This window comes from Lolium perenne, chromosome 3 (assembly GCF_019359855.2).
Source record: "Lolium perenne isolate Kyuss_39 chromosome 3, Kyuss_2.0, whole genome shotgun sequence".
NCBI lineage: Eukaryota > Viridiplantae > Streptophyta > Magnoliopsida > Poales > Poaceae > Lolium > Lolium perenne.
This window is the reverse complement of record NC_067246.2, coordinates 172,173,060-172,189,265: the sequence shown is the minus strand read 5'-3', so window position 1 is coordinate 172,189,265 and position 16,206 is coordinate 172,173,060. Positions and strand designations below refer to the sequence as shown.

The 16,206-nt window shown below is 42.9% G+C and overlaps 1 protein-coding gene across 1 annotated transcript; it reads left to right on the top strand.

The window, feature by feature from the left end:
- Nucleotides 1–117: 117 nt before the first annotated feature.
- On the top strand, nt 118–4,369 carry LOC127318372 (uncharacterized). Its single transcript, XM_051348852.2, has 9 exons — nt 118–410; nt 561–641; nt 1,474–1,523; nt 2,464–2,541; nt 2,624–2,681; nt 2,764–2,813; nt 3,294–3,402; nt 3,483–3,544; nt 4,045–4,369. Exons 1-9 carry the CDS (start codon nt 327–329, stop codon nt 4,085–4,087), a joined length of 615 nt encoding a protein of 204 aa, XP_051204812.1. The 5' UTR covers nt 118–326; the 3' UTR covers nt 4,088–4,369.
- The last annotated feature ends 11,837 nt before the right edge of the window (nt 4,370–16,206 follow it).

Below are 16,206 nucleotides of genomic sequence, written 5' to 3'. Positions count from 1 at the left end.
GTGCCCGTAAGTGTAGCATTATTGTTTGGATAAATATGATAGATGGGCGTACGGCCTAGCGGCCCCACCAAACACCGACCAAATTGGTGATTTGGTCGCCGCAGAGAAAAAGAAAAAGAAAAAACCCTGCTGCAAGGAGAGGGAAGAAGAATCCCGAGTCTCTGGATTTCTCTGCACGACGCCGTGAAAAGACTCTTGCTCCACGGGGAAAGCCTTTGCCCTAGCAGTATTATTAGGCAGGCCGCCGACCAGAAGGCGGCAGAGGAAGAGCAAACCAAACAAGAACACCACTACTGCATTCGCGGCGAGCGAGGAAGAGGGCGAGCATGGCGTGCCTGCACGACCACGAGTGCGAGTCTCACAACTGCGCCGCAGATTGGTCGCTCTACAACCACGTCGACATCCCCAAGGTTTTTCCTCCCAATCCCCCCCTCCATCTCCCTCTCCTGTCTCAGTAATCAGATTGGGCTAGCATCTCTTCAGCGATCGATTAGGGCTTGTCCTTCTTGTTGCATTTACTGTACTTACGGTTATTTCCCCCCTTGTTCCACGGCATACAGGTGGTGGCTCTGAACGAATCTGTGGCTGGGAGCGTCAAATCGGTCTTCAAGCCGTGGGAGCAGCGCCTCGAGACTTCTGGGGTATGTCCGTATCCCTATCATATGTATGTACCAACAGCGTCCATGTCGCGTTGATTTAGGCACGCCTGGAGTTCCCCTTAAGAGACATCAGCAGCGGGACTTCAGATTACAATCTAGTACTGTAGTAGTAGTTCAGTAACCTCTAGCCACCATGCCCCTGTTCTCATGATTGTGGCTGCTTTGTTTCCAGCCAAATATGCCATGGGTCGGGCGTTTGTAGATTACCTGTCATTCCCAATCATGTTGTTCGATGATCCTCGCCTCTTTTGATATTATTAGATTATTATAGCGAATAAGCATTTAACTGCTCTTATACTGTATTACTGGCTAGTAGGTACTAATTAATCCTGCACATCTTGCCTATAGAAGGTCATCCTTGGTATGACAATTATTTTATGGAGATCAGATTATACCATTGCTGACATGCCAATGACTCCAGTTCTATCTTAACAAGATGTCTGTAAAGATTCGGAGTAGCCACACAAGACATATCTAATAGAAAAGATGAACCTGTTGACACTTCTGAAATACTCGTAGGAAGCAGGAACACAGTAGGCCAGCAGGTTTGGGTACGCAGAAGTTTTGAAGTGCATGTCTTTGTACCTTTTATTGTATCGTATAAAAAATCCCCATGAGATGTTAGCTACCGTATTATTTGTGCTTTCATTCTCCACCACCTGATCCTCTAAGGTACCTTGAATTAAGATGAAATCCTGATGCTGTAGTTTACAGTGTTCATTACAGAATGAATCAATTCTCAGCACATATGCCATTACTTGAGTTTCTCCTATACCTGTCGCCTTCACTTATATTGGCATCCTTGCTGCACCAGGGTTTTCTGGAGAGTAATGAGGGTGACCCCGAGTTGCTTGTTTTCATCCCGTAAGTAGCTCACATCACTTCGTAACTTGATATTTATGCGGATGTACCTGTTCCCTTCTCTTCTTATATTCATTCTACTATATGTGCTTCATTTGGTGTAAATTTTAAAAACACGGAAACAGACCATAATCACATGTTGAACATTTTTTTTGACTGCTATAGTGTTTAGGGTACATAAATCTGTGGTCTCTCGGTTAGATAAGTCAATATACGTGCGATCGTGTTCAGGGTACATAAATCAGGATGAACTTTTAAGTCAAAACATTTATTGTCGTTTTTCAGTTTTGATCATTGGGCGATGTGGCTGTGCTTAATTTTTTCTGAACGTTGTACTAATCAATTTATTCACTCCTTATCTCCGGCGATATCAAATACTACCTCTGTCCATAAATAGATGCCAAAAGTTTGTCTAAATTTAAATGTATCTAGCCACAATTTAGTGTATAGATACATCCGAATTTAGATAAATCTTTGGCATCTATTTATGGACGGAGGGAGCATACAATTTTATTTGGTTCAATACCGAGCAATCATTCAGTAATAATTTGTCTGATGACATGAGTGCACTTTTTAGTCATTGAATTATATCTTTTTTCCCTAGCCTTTGCATCAGCTATTTGAAGTATCCTGAAGAGTTGGAATGGAATTAGGGCCCTTATGTTAGTTATGCATTAATAACCTCCTCAACGTAGTGGGCAATATGTGAAATGGACATCATAGGCTAGTACACAACATGTGTCCCCTTCCATAAAGTTATTCTTGTAATACAAACAGCAATTTGACTGCATTCTATTGTGCACTACTCATGATCAATATGCATACATTGTGTTCATGCTGCCTTATACTGAAATACTGTGATATATCAGATGTTAAGGAACATGTTTTCTTCTTTTCGTTTTTGCTTGAATTCTTATCCTAATACTTACATGTTTACTTGTAGATTTACATCAGATGTTAAGATCAAGAGCATTGCTGTTGTCGGTGGTGCTGACGGGACAAGCCCTTCAAGAATGAGAGCGTAAATTTTAGGATTTTCGCTTTTCGTTTTTGCTTTTCTTTTTCTCGACTCATCCTAATAAGAGCGCATTGATATCTTACAGGTTTATCAATAGAGAAGGTATCGACTTTTCTGATGCTCAAAACATGCAGCCCATGCAGGTGTGATTTTAATTAGTTTCGTTTCTTGTCATACCACGACAATAAACTCCGGCTCTAACTTGAGATGTATTGCTTGTGCTAGGAATGGGAGCTGGCAGAGAATTTGCGGGGAGTTCTTGAGTACCAAACAAGGTATTTGCTTGTGCCTACACTGTTCAGTTATACTGACTTTTAGCCTCAAAAGTAAGCCTTTTATAAATCTTAACTTTATTTAGATGACATGCTCCACTAGATAAATTACCTTTTAACTCATGTATAAGCTGGAGAATACAATCATCCAATCCAAGGATGATGTGTTGGGCCTGAGAACGTTCATGTGACGATCTTTGCAATAGTACTGAGAAATTTGACCTACTTTTGTACGTCTCTGCTGCTCAATAGGCTGAACTCCAATAGATCCATGCGCCAGTGCTGTATAAATCAGCAGTACTTAGTTTGCTAGTTAGTTATTTCATTTCAGCAATAGTTTTTTTTTCTTGTTGTTCGCTAAATTCCTTGTAATTGCTATGTTTGTAAGTTATGTTTTGACTCTGCTCAGAGTAACTTGTGTTCTTCCTTGTTAGCGTTCCTTACCTTGTTTTTCTGCGTATTTCATGATTTTTCGGTTGTCAGATATTCAAGGTTCCAAGGTGTGGCCAACCTAACACTGCATTTCCCTGATAACTTTGGTGGCGATACAACTAAGATATATTACATCGGGTTGCGTGGTGAAGCCACTCAGGTATGGATGTTTGCTTGCGTGGTCTGGAATCACATTGAATGCTGATATGTGACTGATCCACGCCATGCCACCTATTGCAGAACAAAAGGGATGTCGTGGCCACAATTGTGTATGAAGTAATGCCCAATCCTTCTGATCACAAGTAAGCTTTCCTAACTATTGAGCCACTCCTTGTTATTGTTATGCATCATTTCTGAATTAGAGCTGAACAGTTACACTATATAAGGAAAATGTTATATTGCTTCAGTATGCTTCACTTCAGTAGTTCCTCTGCAGTGCTTAAGATGTTCTTTTCACTTGCCCCCTTTTTTATTTTTTACTGAATGCAAAAGGTTTTGATCATAGGTAGATCATGATAATAAGAATTTACGTGCCCGCCGTTTCAAGACATAGGAGTAACCTATTTTGTCATATGTTGCTTGAGTGACAAATGAACCGTTGCATCTTCCTGTGCCACATTTGGTGGTTCCTCTCTTCTAACTTAGCATGTTAACTTGGTTGAGTTTTAGGAAATGTACAGCAGATACCAGTTTCCCCATGCAGTTGATTAGTTCCACACATCGCTGTCGTTTCATGTTAATGTTTTAGCTTCTGTTTCTTGTACCTGAGGGCAACCTAACACCCTCGTTCTTTCCCGTGCAGAACAAAATCTGAGACTGGAGGTGGGTTCTCACATGTTGAGTAGTCACGTGGACATGTCAGGTGCGATAGGACAGCATCTGGAGCAAAAAGCGCACAAAGAATCTCATAATGTTTCTGTTTGGGCGGCTATCAATTATCTCGTTCTCTGTAATGCCATGCCTAGGCAGATCCAAGTCTGGTGCTGCTCCCGACTGGAGGAACTGTGACGTCTGTTAAGTTCTGTATTAATAAACAGTCCTGCTGTTACACTTGTAGGTTTGTCTCTGGAGTCACTTGTAGCGTTGCCTCTTGAGTATAATACCAGTGTACTTGTGGTCAGTGGCTCGATGATGGTGTCATCAGTTATTGATATGTATGATTCGAGTAATCTCCACCTGTCGATCTCCAGTTGTTGGTTGTTTCTTCTTGTATAACTAGATGACACCCCGCGCGTTGCTGCGGAAATTTTTAACTTCTAAAAATAGCTTCATCAAAAAGTACACATAAAAAGTAAATATTGTAATCAAAGATACAACATAATATGGAGCAACTTGAAGGAAAATGTTAATAATACAGAAATATAAATGAAATATGAAAAGTAGATGTCAATAGAATACTGATATTTGTGTTCGTTTTATTACAAAGAATAGGCCCTCTCCTGGCATTCATGTCCTAGATATTCACGTAGTGGCTTGTAACTCTGTAAGGGCATTCAAACATCTTTTATCGAGTCACCAAGCAAGAGGTGTGCAGCCAATTGATATATACATTGTGAACATCTGCTACCTAAAAAAGACAGAAGGTACCACGATGAATAACATATGTTTGGATCTTGGAATTGACAACGAAGCTGATATATAAACAAAAAGAAACAGAAGTAAATTAATCTGAAGTATTTATTATGGCATGAGAGTTGAGGTTTACTCCTTCTAAAAGGAATACATTGTTTACAAAATGTGCATACTTATTCTCTTTTTAATTCCAAATAAAGTAACAATTCAAAATTGAAGCAGCAAGTGGTATTGAATTGTTTACAAAATGAGATGTAAATTTTAGATGATCCGTGTAGCTAGCTATAATATATTATGCTCAATTTTCATGATAACAGGCAGCTAGTATTTTCAGGTTATAGAAAATGAAACATAATAATTTGTTACTTGCCTGGTTGTGCTTCGTAGTTTAGAGACATAAATTTGGGAAATAAAATAAGAACAAACTTTGGAGGTTGGTCTCTTCATAGTTATGCACAATATTTCAGTTCATAACCTCTCCATCAAGATGTCCGATGGGTTGGAGGGTGCTGCAAGATCTTCAGGAGAAGCCGAGGCTGCGACCCTGAGAAATCAGACTACATGTGGTTCATTTTGCTCTAATAACATCTAATATGGAAAATTAGATAGCAGAAATCGACGACAATTCAGAAGACCAACCAATAAACATGCACCATCAGGTGGTAAATACAGTAATATGAATACTCACTCATCTATGGGATAATAGTTACAGGACGCATGGAAGACAACCAATAATCCTGCAAGATAATCTCAACGTAAAGTAGCATGTAGAGGGAGGATGAGAATAGGGACATCCATTAATGGAGGAATCAGGAACATGTGCTGAATCAAAGACTTCATCCAATACCGTCAGGGAGGCATCAGCGTACGGGTACAAACAGACCACGTGGGCTGCGATATTAACGGCAGCCGCAGAGCACATCCACGATGACCCGGAAGCATCATGTCATCAAGCACTTGCCCGGTGCTCAGGGAGATTCGTGCCGACTCCACCAAATTCTCACTCTCCGGCGGCCGGCGCGTTGGTGGTAAAGTAGTGGTGGGCAGTATCAGCAGGCAAGGGCCGTCGATGGCGGCTCTGAAGCAGGAACTTGGATACCCAATTGCAGATGACGGAAATGGATTGCTTAAAAAGAGGAGTGGCTCCATCGGTTACTTCCTGCATTTTCTCAGTGGGGAAGATGAAAAGGGAAAAGAGGAATTCATTGATCATGGAGAAGATGAAGCAGAACAGACCGGCAAGAAATCAACCGGGAGGGAGGCCCACGAAGCCATGGTCAGCCCACGTATGAAATAGGGAACGGGGAGTCGGGGAGAGACGCGGCCGCGCAACTGTGTCAATGAAAAAGAGATGACGTGGCCTCACGAGAGCCTAGTAAAATATAGTAGTGGGGGTCTTCTGAAGGAGATATGCCCTAGAGGCAATAATAAAGTGGTTATTATTTATATCTTTATGTTTATGATAAATGTTTATATATCATGCTAGAATTGTATTAACCGAAACATTAGTACATGTGTGATATGTAGACAAACAAGAAGTCCCTAGTATGCCTCTTAAACTAGCTTGTTGATTAATGGATGATTAGTTTCATAATCATGAACATTGGATGTTATTAATAACAAGGTTATGTCATTGTGTGAATGATATAATGGACACACCCAATTAAGCGTAGCATAAGATCTCGTCATTAAGTTATTTGCTATAAGCTTTCGATACATAGTTACCTAGTCCTTATGACCATGAGATCATGTAAATCACTTATACCGGAAAGGTACTTTGATTACACCAAACACCACTGCGTAAATGGGTGGCTATAAAGGTGGGATTAAGTATCCGGAAAGTATGAGTTGAGGCATATGGATCAACAGTGGGATTTGTCCATCCCGATGACGGATAGATATACTCTGGGCCCTCTCGGTGGAATGTCGTCTAATGTCTTGCAAGCATATGAATGAGTTCATAAGAGACCACATACCACGGTACGAGTAAAGAGTACTTGTCAGGAGACGAGGTTGAACAAGGTATAGAGTGATACCGAAGATCAAACCTCGGACAAGTAAAATATCGCGAGACAAAGGGAATTGGTAATATATGTGTATGGTTCATTCGATCACTAAAGTCATCGTTGAATATGTGGGAGCCATTATGGATCTCCAGATCCCGCTATTGGTTATTGGTCGGAGTGAGTACTCAACCATGTCCGCATAGTTCTCGAACCGTAGGGTGACACACTTAAAGTTGGATGTTGAAATGGTAGCACTTGAATTATGGAATGGAGTTCGAATATTTGTTCGGAGTCCCGGATGAGATCCCGGACATCACGAGGAGTTCCGGAATGGTCCGGAGAATAAGATTCATATATAGGATGTCATTTTATGTGAAATAAAATGTCGCGGAAGGTTCTATGGAAGGTTCTAGAAAAGTCCGAAGAAACCACCAAGGAAGGTGGAGTCCACAAGGGACTCCACCTCCATGGCCGGCCAGCCCTAGATGGGGTGGAGTCCCAAGTGGACTCCACCATAGGGGCCGGCCACCCCCACATGGGAGGTGGGAATCCCACCTTTGGGTGGGAGTCCTAGTTGGGCTAGGTTTCCCTCCTATGGAAGGTTTTGGTTTCGGGTCTTATTCGAAGACTTGGACACCAACACTTGGGATCCACCTATATAATGAGGGGCCAAGGGAGGGGGCCGGCCACCCCAAGACCATAAGCTGGCCGCCCCCATAGAGTGGCCGGCCACCCTCCCAAACCCTAGCCAAGCTCCTCCACTCCATATTGCCCGCATTGCTTAGCGAAGCTCCGCCGGACTTCTACACCGCCACCGACACCACGCCGTCGTGCGGGCGGATTCACGAGGAGCTACTACTTCCGCTGCCCGCTGGCACGGGGAGGTGGACGTCGTCTTCATCAACAACCGAACGTGTGACCGAGTACGGAGGTGCTGCCCGTTCGTGGCGCCGGAACCGATCGTGATCAAGATCTTCTACGCGCTTTTGCAAGCGGCAAGTGATCGTCTACCGCAGCAACAAGAGCCTCATCTTGTAGGCTTTGGAATCTCTTCAAGGGTAAGACTCGATACCCCCCTCGTTGCTACCGTCTTCTAGATTGCATCTTGGCTTGGATTGCGTGTTCGCCGTAGGAAAATTTTTGTTTTCTATGCAACGTTATCCTACAGTGGTATCGAGCCGTGTCTATGCATAGATGGTTGCACGAGTAGAACACAATGGTTTGTGGGCGTTGATGCTCTTGTTATCTTTAGTTTGAGTACTTTGCATCTTTATGGCATAGTGGGATGAAGCGGCTCGGACTAACTTTACATGACCGCGTTCATGAGACTTGTTCCTCGTTCGACATGCAACTTGTATTGCATAAGAGGCTTTGCGGGTGTCTGTCTCTCCTACTATAGTAAAGATTCAATTTACTCTTCTATTGAAAACATTAGTATCAACGTTGTGGTTCATGTTCGTAGGTAGATTAGATCTCTCTCGAAAACCCTAAACCACGTAAAATATGCAAACCAAATTAGAGACGTCTAACTTGTTTTTGCAGGGTTTGGTGATGTGATATGGCCATAATGTGATGATGAATATGTATGAGATGATCATTATTGTATTGTGGCAACCGGCAGGAGCCTTATGGTTGTCTTTAAATTTCATGTTGAGTAGTATTTCAAAGTAGTTGTAATAGTTGCTACATGGAGGACAATCATGAAGACGGCGCCATTGACCTTGACGCTACGCCGACGATGATGGAGATCATGCCCGAAGATGATGGAGATCATATCCGTGCTTTGGAGATGAAGATCAAAGGCGCAAGAACAAAAGGGCCATATCATATCACATATGAACTGCATGTGATGTTAATCCTTTTTATGCATCTTATTTTGCTTAGATCGCGACGGTAGCATTATAAGATGATCCCTCACTAAAATCTCAAGATAATAAAGTGTTCATCCTTAGTAGCACCGTTGCCAAGTCTTGTCGTTTGAAGCACCTCGTGATGATCGGGTGTGATAGATTCAATAAGTACATATAACGGGTGCAAGACAGTTTTGCACATGCGGATACTAAGGTGGCCTTGACGAGCCTAGCATGTACGTACATGGTCTCGGAACACGTGATACCGAAAGGTAGAGCATGAATCATATGGTTGATATGATGAACACTTTGAGTGTTCGCCATTGAAATCACACCTTTTCTCGTGATGATCGGGTTTAGGTGCGGTGGTTTTGGTTCGTGTGATCACTAAGACAATGCGAGGGATATTGTTTTGAGTGGGAGTTCACTTAGGTTTTTAATTATGTTGAATTAAAATTTGAACTCAATTTGTCATAAACTTAGTCTAAACTATTGCAAATATATGTTGTAGAGATGGCGTCCCCAATCAATTTTAATCGGTTCCTAGAGAAAGAGAAACTTAAGAGCAACGGTAGCAACTTCACCGACTGGTTCCGTCATGTGAGGATCTTCCTCTCTCGCGGAAATCTGCAATTTGTGCTTGATGCACCGCTAGGTGACCCTCCCGCAGAAGATGAATCCGATGAAGTAAAAGCTGTTTACGCGACTCGGAAAACTCGGTACTCTCAAGTTCGGTGTGCCATCCTGTGCGATGGAATCCGATCTTCAAAAACGTTTTGAGCACCATGATCCTCATGAGTTGATGAATGAGCTGAAAGCTATATTCGAGACTCATGCGGCGATGGAATGCTATGAAGCATCGAAACATTTCTTCACTGTATGATGGAAGAAGGCAGCTCCGTTAGTGAGCACATGCTCGCCATGACCGGGCATGCGAAGAAACTCGTTGACTTGGGAATAGTGATTCCTAACAGATCGGGGATTAATCGTGTCCTTCAATCACCGCCACCAAGTTACAAGAACTTTGTGATGAACTACAATATGCGTAACATGAACAAGGAGTTACCTGAACTTTTTGGCATGCTAAAAGCTGCTGAGATTGAGATCAAGAAAGAGCACCAAGTGTTGATGGTCAACAAGACCACCGGTTTCAAGAAACAGGCAAGTCTAAGGAAAATTCAAGAAGGGTGGCAAGAAAGCTGCCACGCCTCCTATGAAACCTAAGAACGGCCCTAAGCCCGATGCCGAGTGCTATTATCGCAAGGAGAAGGGACACCTGGAAGCGTAATTGCTCCAAGTATCCGGCTGATCTGAAGAGCGGCCTTGTCAAGAAGAAGAAAGAAGGTATATTTGATATACATGTTATAGATGTTCATTTCACTGGTTCTCGTTCTAGTACCTGGTATTTGATACCGGTTCGGTTGCTCATATTTGTAACTCGAAACAGGAACTAAAGAATAAACGACAAGCTATTTGAAAGATGAAGTGACGATGCGCGTTGGAAATGGATCCAAGGTCAATGTGATCGCAGTCGGCACACTTCCTCTACATCTACCTTCGGGATTAGTTTTAAGCCTAAATAATTGCTATTATGTACCTGCGTTGAGCATGAACATTATATCTGGATCTTGTTTAATGCAAGACGGTTATTCATTCAAGTCTGAGAATAATGGTTGTTCTATTTTTATGAATAATATCTTTTATGGTCGAGCACCACAAAAGAATGGCTTATTTCTATTAGATCTCGATAGTAGTGATACGCATATACATAACATTGATGCTAAGCGAATTAAACTTAATGATAATTCTACTTATATGTGGCACTGTCGTCTTGGTCATATTGGAGTGAAACGCATGAAGAAACTCCATACTGATGGATTACTTGAATCACTTGACTTTGAGTCACTTGATAGATGCGAAGCATGTCTAATGGGTAAAATGACAAAGACTCCATTTTCTGGTATGATGGAGCGAGCTGCGACTTATTGGAAATCATACATACAGATGTATGTGGACCAATGAGCGTAGCATCGCGCGGTGGTTATCGTTATGTTCTAACCTTCACAGATGATCTGAGTAGATATGGGTATATCTATTTCATGAAACATAAATCCGAAACTTTCGAGAAGTTTAAGGAATTTCAAAGTGAAGTAGAAAATCAACGTAACAAGAAGATCAAATTTCTACGATCTGATCGTGGAGGTGAATATCTGAGTTATGAGTTTGGCATGCATTTAAAGAAATGCGGAATACTTTCACAATTGACACCGCCGGGAACACCTCAACGAAACGGTGTGTCCGAACGTCGTAATCGAACTCTCTTAGATATGGTTCGTAGTATGATGTCTCTTACTGATTTGCCGTTATCATTTTGGAGTTATGCATTAGAGACAGCCGCATTCACTTTAAATAGAGCACCATCAAAATCCGTAGAAACGACACCGTATGAATTATGGTTTAATAAGAAACCTAAGCTGTCGTTGCTGAAAGTTTGGGGTTGCGAAGCCTATGTAAAGAAGTTACAACCGGACAAGCTAGAACCCAAAGCGGAGAAATGCGTCTTCATAGGATACCCTAAGGAAACTATAGGGTACACTTTCTATCACAAATCCGAAGGCAAAATCTTTGTTGCTAAGAACGGAACCTTTGTTGAGAAAGAATTTCTCACTAAAGAAGTGACTGGAAGAAAAGTAGAACTCGATGAGATTGATGAATCTATACTCGTTGATCAGAGTAGCGCGATCTGGAAGTTGTACCCACCGCCTACACCGCAACGAGAGGAAGCTAATGATAATGATCATGAAACTTCGAACGAGGAAACTATCGAACCTCGCAGATCGACAAGGGAACGTGCCACTCCTGATTGGTATGATCCTTGTCTAAATGTCATGATTGTAGATAACAATGATGAGGACCCTGCGACGTATGAAGAAGCGATGATGAGCCCAGATTCCAACAAATGGCAAGAAGCCATGAAATCCGAAATGGGATCCATATATGATAACAAAGTATGGACTTTGGTAGACTTACCTGATAGCCGAAAGGCTGTCGAGAATAAATGGATCTTCAAGAGAAAAACAGATGCTGATGGTAATATTACTGTCTATAAAGCTCGACTTGTCGCAAAGGGTTTCCGACAAATTCAAGGAGTTGACTACGATGAGACTTTCTCACACGTAGCGAAGCTAAAATCTGTGAGGATTTTGTTAGCAATAGCTGCATTTTTCGATTATGAGATTTGGCAGATGGATGTCAAAACGGCGTTCCTTAATGGAGATATTGAGGAAGAGTTGTATATGGTACAACCCAAAGGTTTTGTCGATCCTAAAAATGCTGACAAAGTATGCAAACTTCAGAGTTCAATCTATGGACCGAAGCAAGCATCAAGAAGTTGGAACCGACGCTTTGATAAGGTGATCAAAGACTTCGGGTTTATACAAAGTGTCATGGAGAGGCCTGTATTTACAAGAAAGTGAGTGGGAGCTCAGAGCATTCCCGATATTATATGTAGATGACATATTATTGATCGGGAATGATATAGAACTATTAAGCAGTGTTATGGGTTATTTGAATAATAGTTTTTCAATGAAAGACCTTGGTGAAGCATCGTATATATTAGGCATCAAGATTTATAGAGATAGATCAAGACGCCTAATAGGGCTATCACAGAGTACATATCTGGACAAGATTCTAAAGAAGTTTAGAATGGACGAAAGTAAGAAAGGGTTCTTACCTATGTTACCAGGCAAGGTATTGAGTAAAACTCAAGGACCGGCTACGGCAGAAGAAAGAGAAAGGATGTGTAACATCCCCTATGCCTCGCGATAGGATCTATCATGTATGCCATGCTATGTACTAGACCGGATATAGCACATGTTGTTAGTTTGACTAGCAGATATCAAAGTGATCCAGGAATGGAACACTGGACAGCGGTCAAGAATATCCTGAAGTACTTGAAAAGAACTAAGGATATGTTTCTTTGTTATGGAGGTGACCAAGAGCTCGTTGTAAACGGTTACACCGATGCAAGTTGGAACACTGATCCCGATGACTCTAAGTCACAATCTGGGTACGTGTTTATATTGAATGGTGCTGCAAAGAAGTCGGGCAAGCTCGAAGCGGTGCACGGTGGCGAAGTCTTCAACGAGAATCGTAGTACATAGCGGCTTCAGAGGCTTCATCGAAGCGGTATGGATGAAGAGGTTCATTGTAGAGCTCGGTGTGGTTCCTAGTGCATTGGACCCATTAATCATTTACCGTGATAACATGGGTGCCATCGCCAATGCACAAGAGCCAAGGTCACACAAGAGGTGAAGCATATCAAGCTGCGTTACCACTCGATTCGCGAGTACATCGAAGATGGAGAAGTAAAGATTTGCAAAGTACACACCGATCTGAATGTAGCAGATCCGTTGACTAAAGCTCTCCCTAGGGCAAAGCATGACCAACACCGTAATGCCATGGGTGTTAGGTATATTACAATGTAATCTAGATTATTGACTCTAGTGCAAGTGGGAGACTCAAGGAGATATGCCCTAGAGGCAATAATAAAGTGGTTATTATTTATATCTTTATGTTTATGATAAATGTTTATATATCATGCTAGAATTGTATTAACCGAAACATTAGTACATGTGTGATATGTAGACAAACAAGAAGTCCCTAGTATGCCTCTTAAACTAGCTTGTTGATTAATGGATGATTAGTTTCATAATCATGAACATTGGATGTTATTAATAACAAGGTTATGTCATTGTGTGAATGATATAATGGACACACCCAATTAAGCGTAGCATAAGATCTCGTCATTAAGTTATTTGCTATAAGCTTTCGATACATAGTTACCTAGTCCTTATGACCATGAGATCATGTAAATCACTTATACCGGAAAGGTACTTTGATTACACCAAACACCACTGCGTAAATGGGTGGCTATAAAGGTGGGATTAAGTATCCTAAAGTATGAGTTGAGGCATATGGATCAACAAGTGGGATTTGTCCATCCCGATGACGGATAGATATACTGGGCCCTCTCGGTGGAATGTCGTCTAATGTCTTGCAAGCATATGAATGAGTTCATAAGAGACCACATACCACGGTACGAGTAAAGAGTACTTGTCAGAAGACGAGGTTGAACAAGGTATAGAGTGATACCGAAGATCAAACCTCGGACAAGTAAAATATCGCGAGACAAAGGGAATTGGTAATATATGTGTATGGTTCATTCGATCACTAAAGTCATCGTTGAATATGTGGGAGCCATTATGGATCTCCAGATCCCGCTATTGGTTATTGGTCGGAGTGAGTACTCAACCATGTCCGCATAGTTCTCGAACCGTAGGGTGACACACTTAAAGTTGGATGTTGAAATGGTAGCACTTGAATTATGGAATGGAGTTCGAATATTTGTTCGGAGTCCCGAATGAGATCCCGGACATCACGAGGAGTTCCTAATGGTCCGGAGAATAAGATTCATATATAGGATGTCATTTTATGTGAAATAAAATGTCGCGGAAGGTTCTATGGAAGGTTCTAGAAAAGTCCGGAAGAAACCACCAAGGAAGGTGGAGTCCACAAGGGACTCCACCTCCATGGCCGGCCAGCCCTAGATGGGGTGGAGTCCCAAGTGGACTCCACCATAGGGGGCCGGCCACCCCCCACATGGGAGGTGGGAATCCCACCTTTGGGTGGGAGTCCTAGTTGGGCTAGGTTTCCCCCTCCTATGGAAGGTTTTGGTTTCGGGTCTTATTCGAAGACTTGGACACCAACACTTGGGATCCACCTATATAATGAGGGGCCAAGGGAGGGGGCCGGCCACCCCAAGACCATAAGCTGGCCGCCCCCCATAGAGTGGCCGGCCACCCCCTCCCAAACCCTAGCCAAGCTCCTCCACTCCATATTGCCCGCATTGCTTAGCGAAGCTCCGCCGGACTTCTACACCGCCACCGACACCACGCCGTCGTGCTGTCGGATTCAAGAGGAGCTACTACTTCCGCTGCCCGCTGGAACGGGGAGGTGGACGTCGTCTTCATCAACAACCGAACGTGTGACCGAGTACGGAGGTGCTGCCCGTTCGTGGCGCCGGAACCGATCGTGATCAAGATCTTCTACGCGCTTTTGCAAGCGGCAAGTGATCGTCTACCGCAGCAACAAGAGCCTCATCTTGTAGGCTTTGGAATCTCTTCAAGGGTGAGACTCGATACCCCCTCGTTGCTACCGTCTTCTAGATTGCATCTTGGCTTGGATTGCGTGTTCGCCGTAGGAAAATTTTTGTTTTCTATGCAACGTTATCCTACATCTTCTATTTAGAGATAGAAGATGCTGTGTGTTGGGGTTAACAGCCTACGTGGCTCCCAGAATATGCCATTGAAGTTGAAGGTAGGCTGGACAAACTAAAAATATGCGTGTATTCCCTACACTGGATTATGGTAGTAATGAGAAACAGATTATGGTGAAGACCGAGTTTTGTTCGGATTCTTGATGGGATCGGGGGCATCACGAGGAGGTTTGGAATGGTTTGAAGATTCATATAAGAAAAGTTATTTTTTAGGGTTTTAGAAAAGTTCGGAAGTTCACCAGTATTGTTTCGGAGGGTTTCTAGATGGTTCTGAAGAGATCCCTAGTGGGCTCACTATCCTGGGGAGGGCCACATGAACCAAGGGAGTGTGGCCAGGGCGCTAGGAGAACCAGCCCCCTAGGAGCTATGGTATTGGCGTACCTCTAAAGTTGTGCCCATCTTTTGGTTAGTACGAACGATGAAGCAGCAGATACCGGGGTTCTTGCTTGCCTTGTCTCTGACTGCGACTTTCCTAGGTATCCACCTTAGGCGCCGCTCTCTTGTTTCACTCACAATTCCGTAGTTGACTGAGCAATTTCGTCATTTCCAAAAGTGCACTTCGTTTTTCACTGGCTCGGGCGTACCCCGACCGAAGGGAGTGAAATCGGTGCCTTTTCTTTTCCATGCAAATTCATATGTCACTTCCCACAAGCAAGGGTGGGCCAGCTAGCCAGCCCATGAAAGGGAAACCCTAAGGGCCACCAAACTTGGGGGAGTTTTCTCCCCCCTTTAGCCATTGTCCTAGGACCTTGTAGGAGGGGCACGAACCACAACCCACCCCTTGCCCCTACATAAAGAGGGGAGGGGCATGGGCCTTGGACATCTCTTTCCCTCCCTTTCCACCACTGCTTCGGCTTAGGTGAAGTCTTGCAGAAATTCTCCTCCACCACCACCATACCGTGGACTCTATCTCATCTACCTTTCCTCCGGATTAATGAGGAGACGACATCAAGCCGTATGTGTGCACATCTCGAAGGTGTTGTTTGTGCAATGTTTGGTTGGATTAGATCGCGGAGAAAGTATGAATACACCAGTCATGTTCTAACAAACGTTTCCACTTTCGATCTACAAGGGTATGTAGATGTGCGCTCTCCCTCTCGTCTGTTTTGCATCTTATTGATTGGATCTTAGCTCTCATAGGTTGAATTGTTATTTTTGTTTGTGTTGGTAGGATTTTTTTTTCTATGCTACAGCTGGAC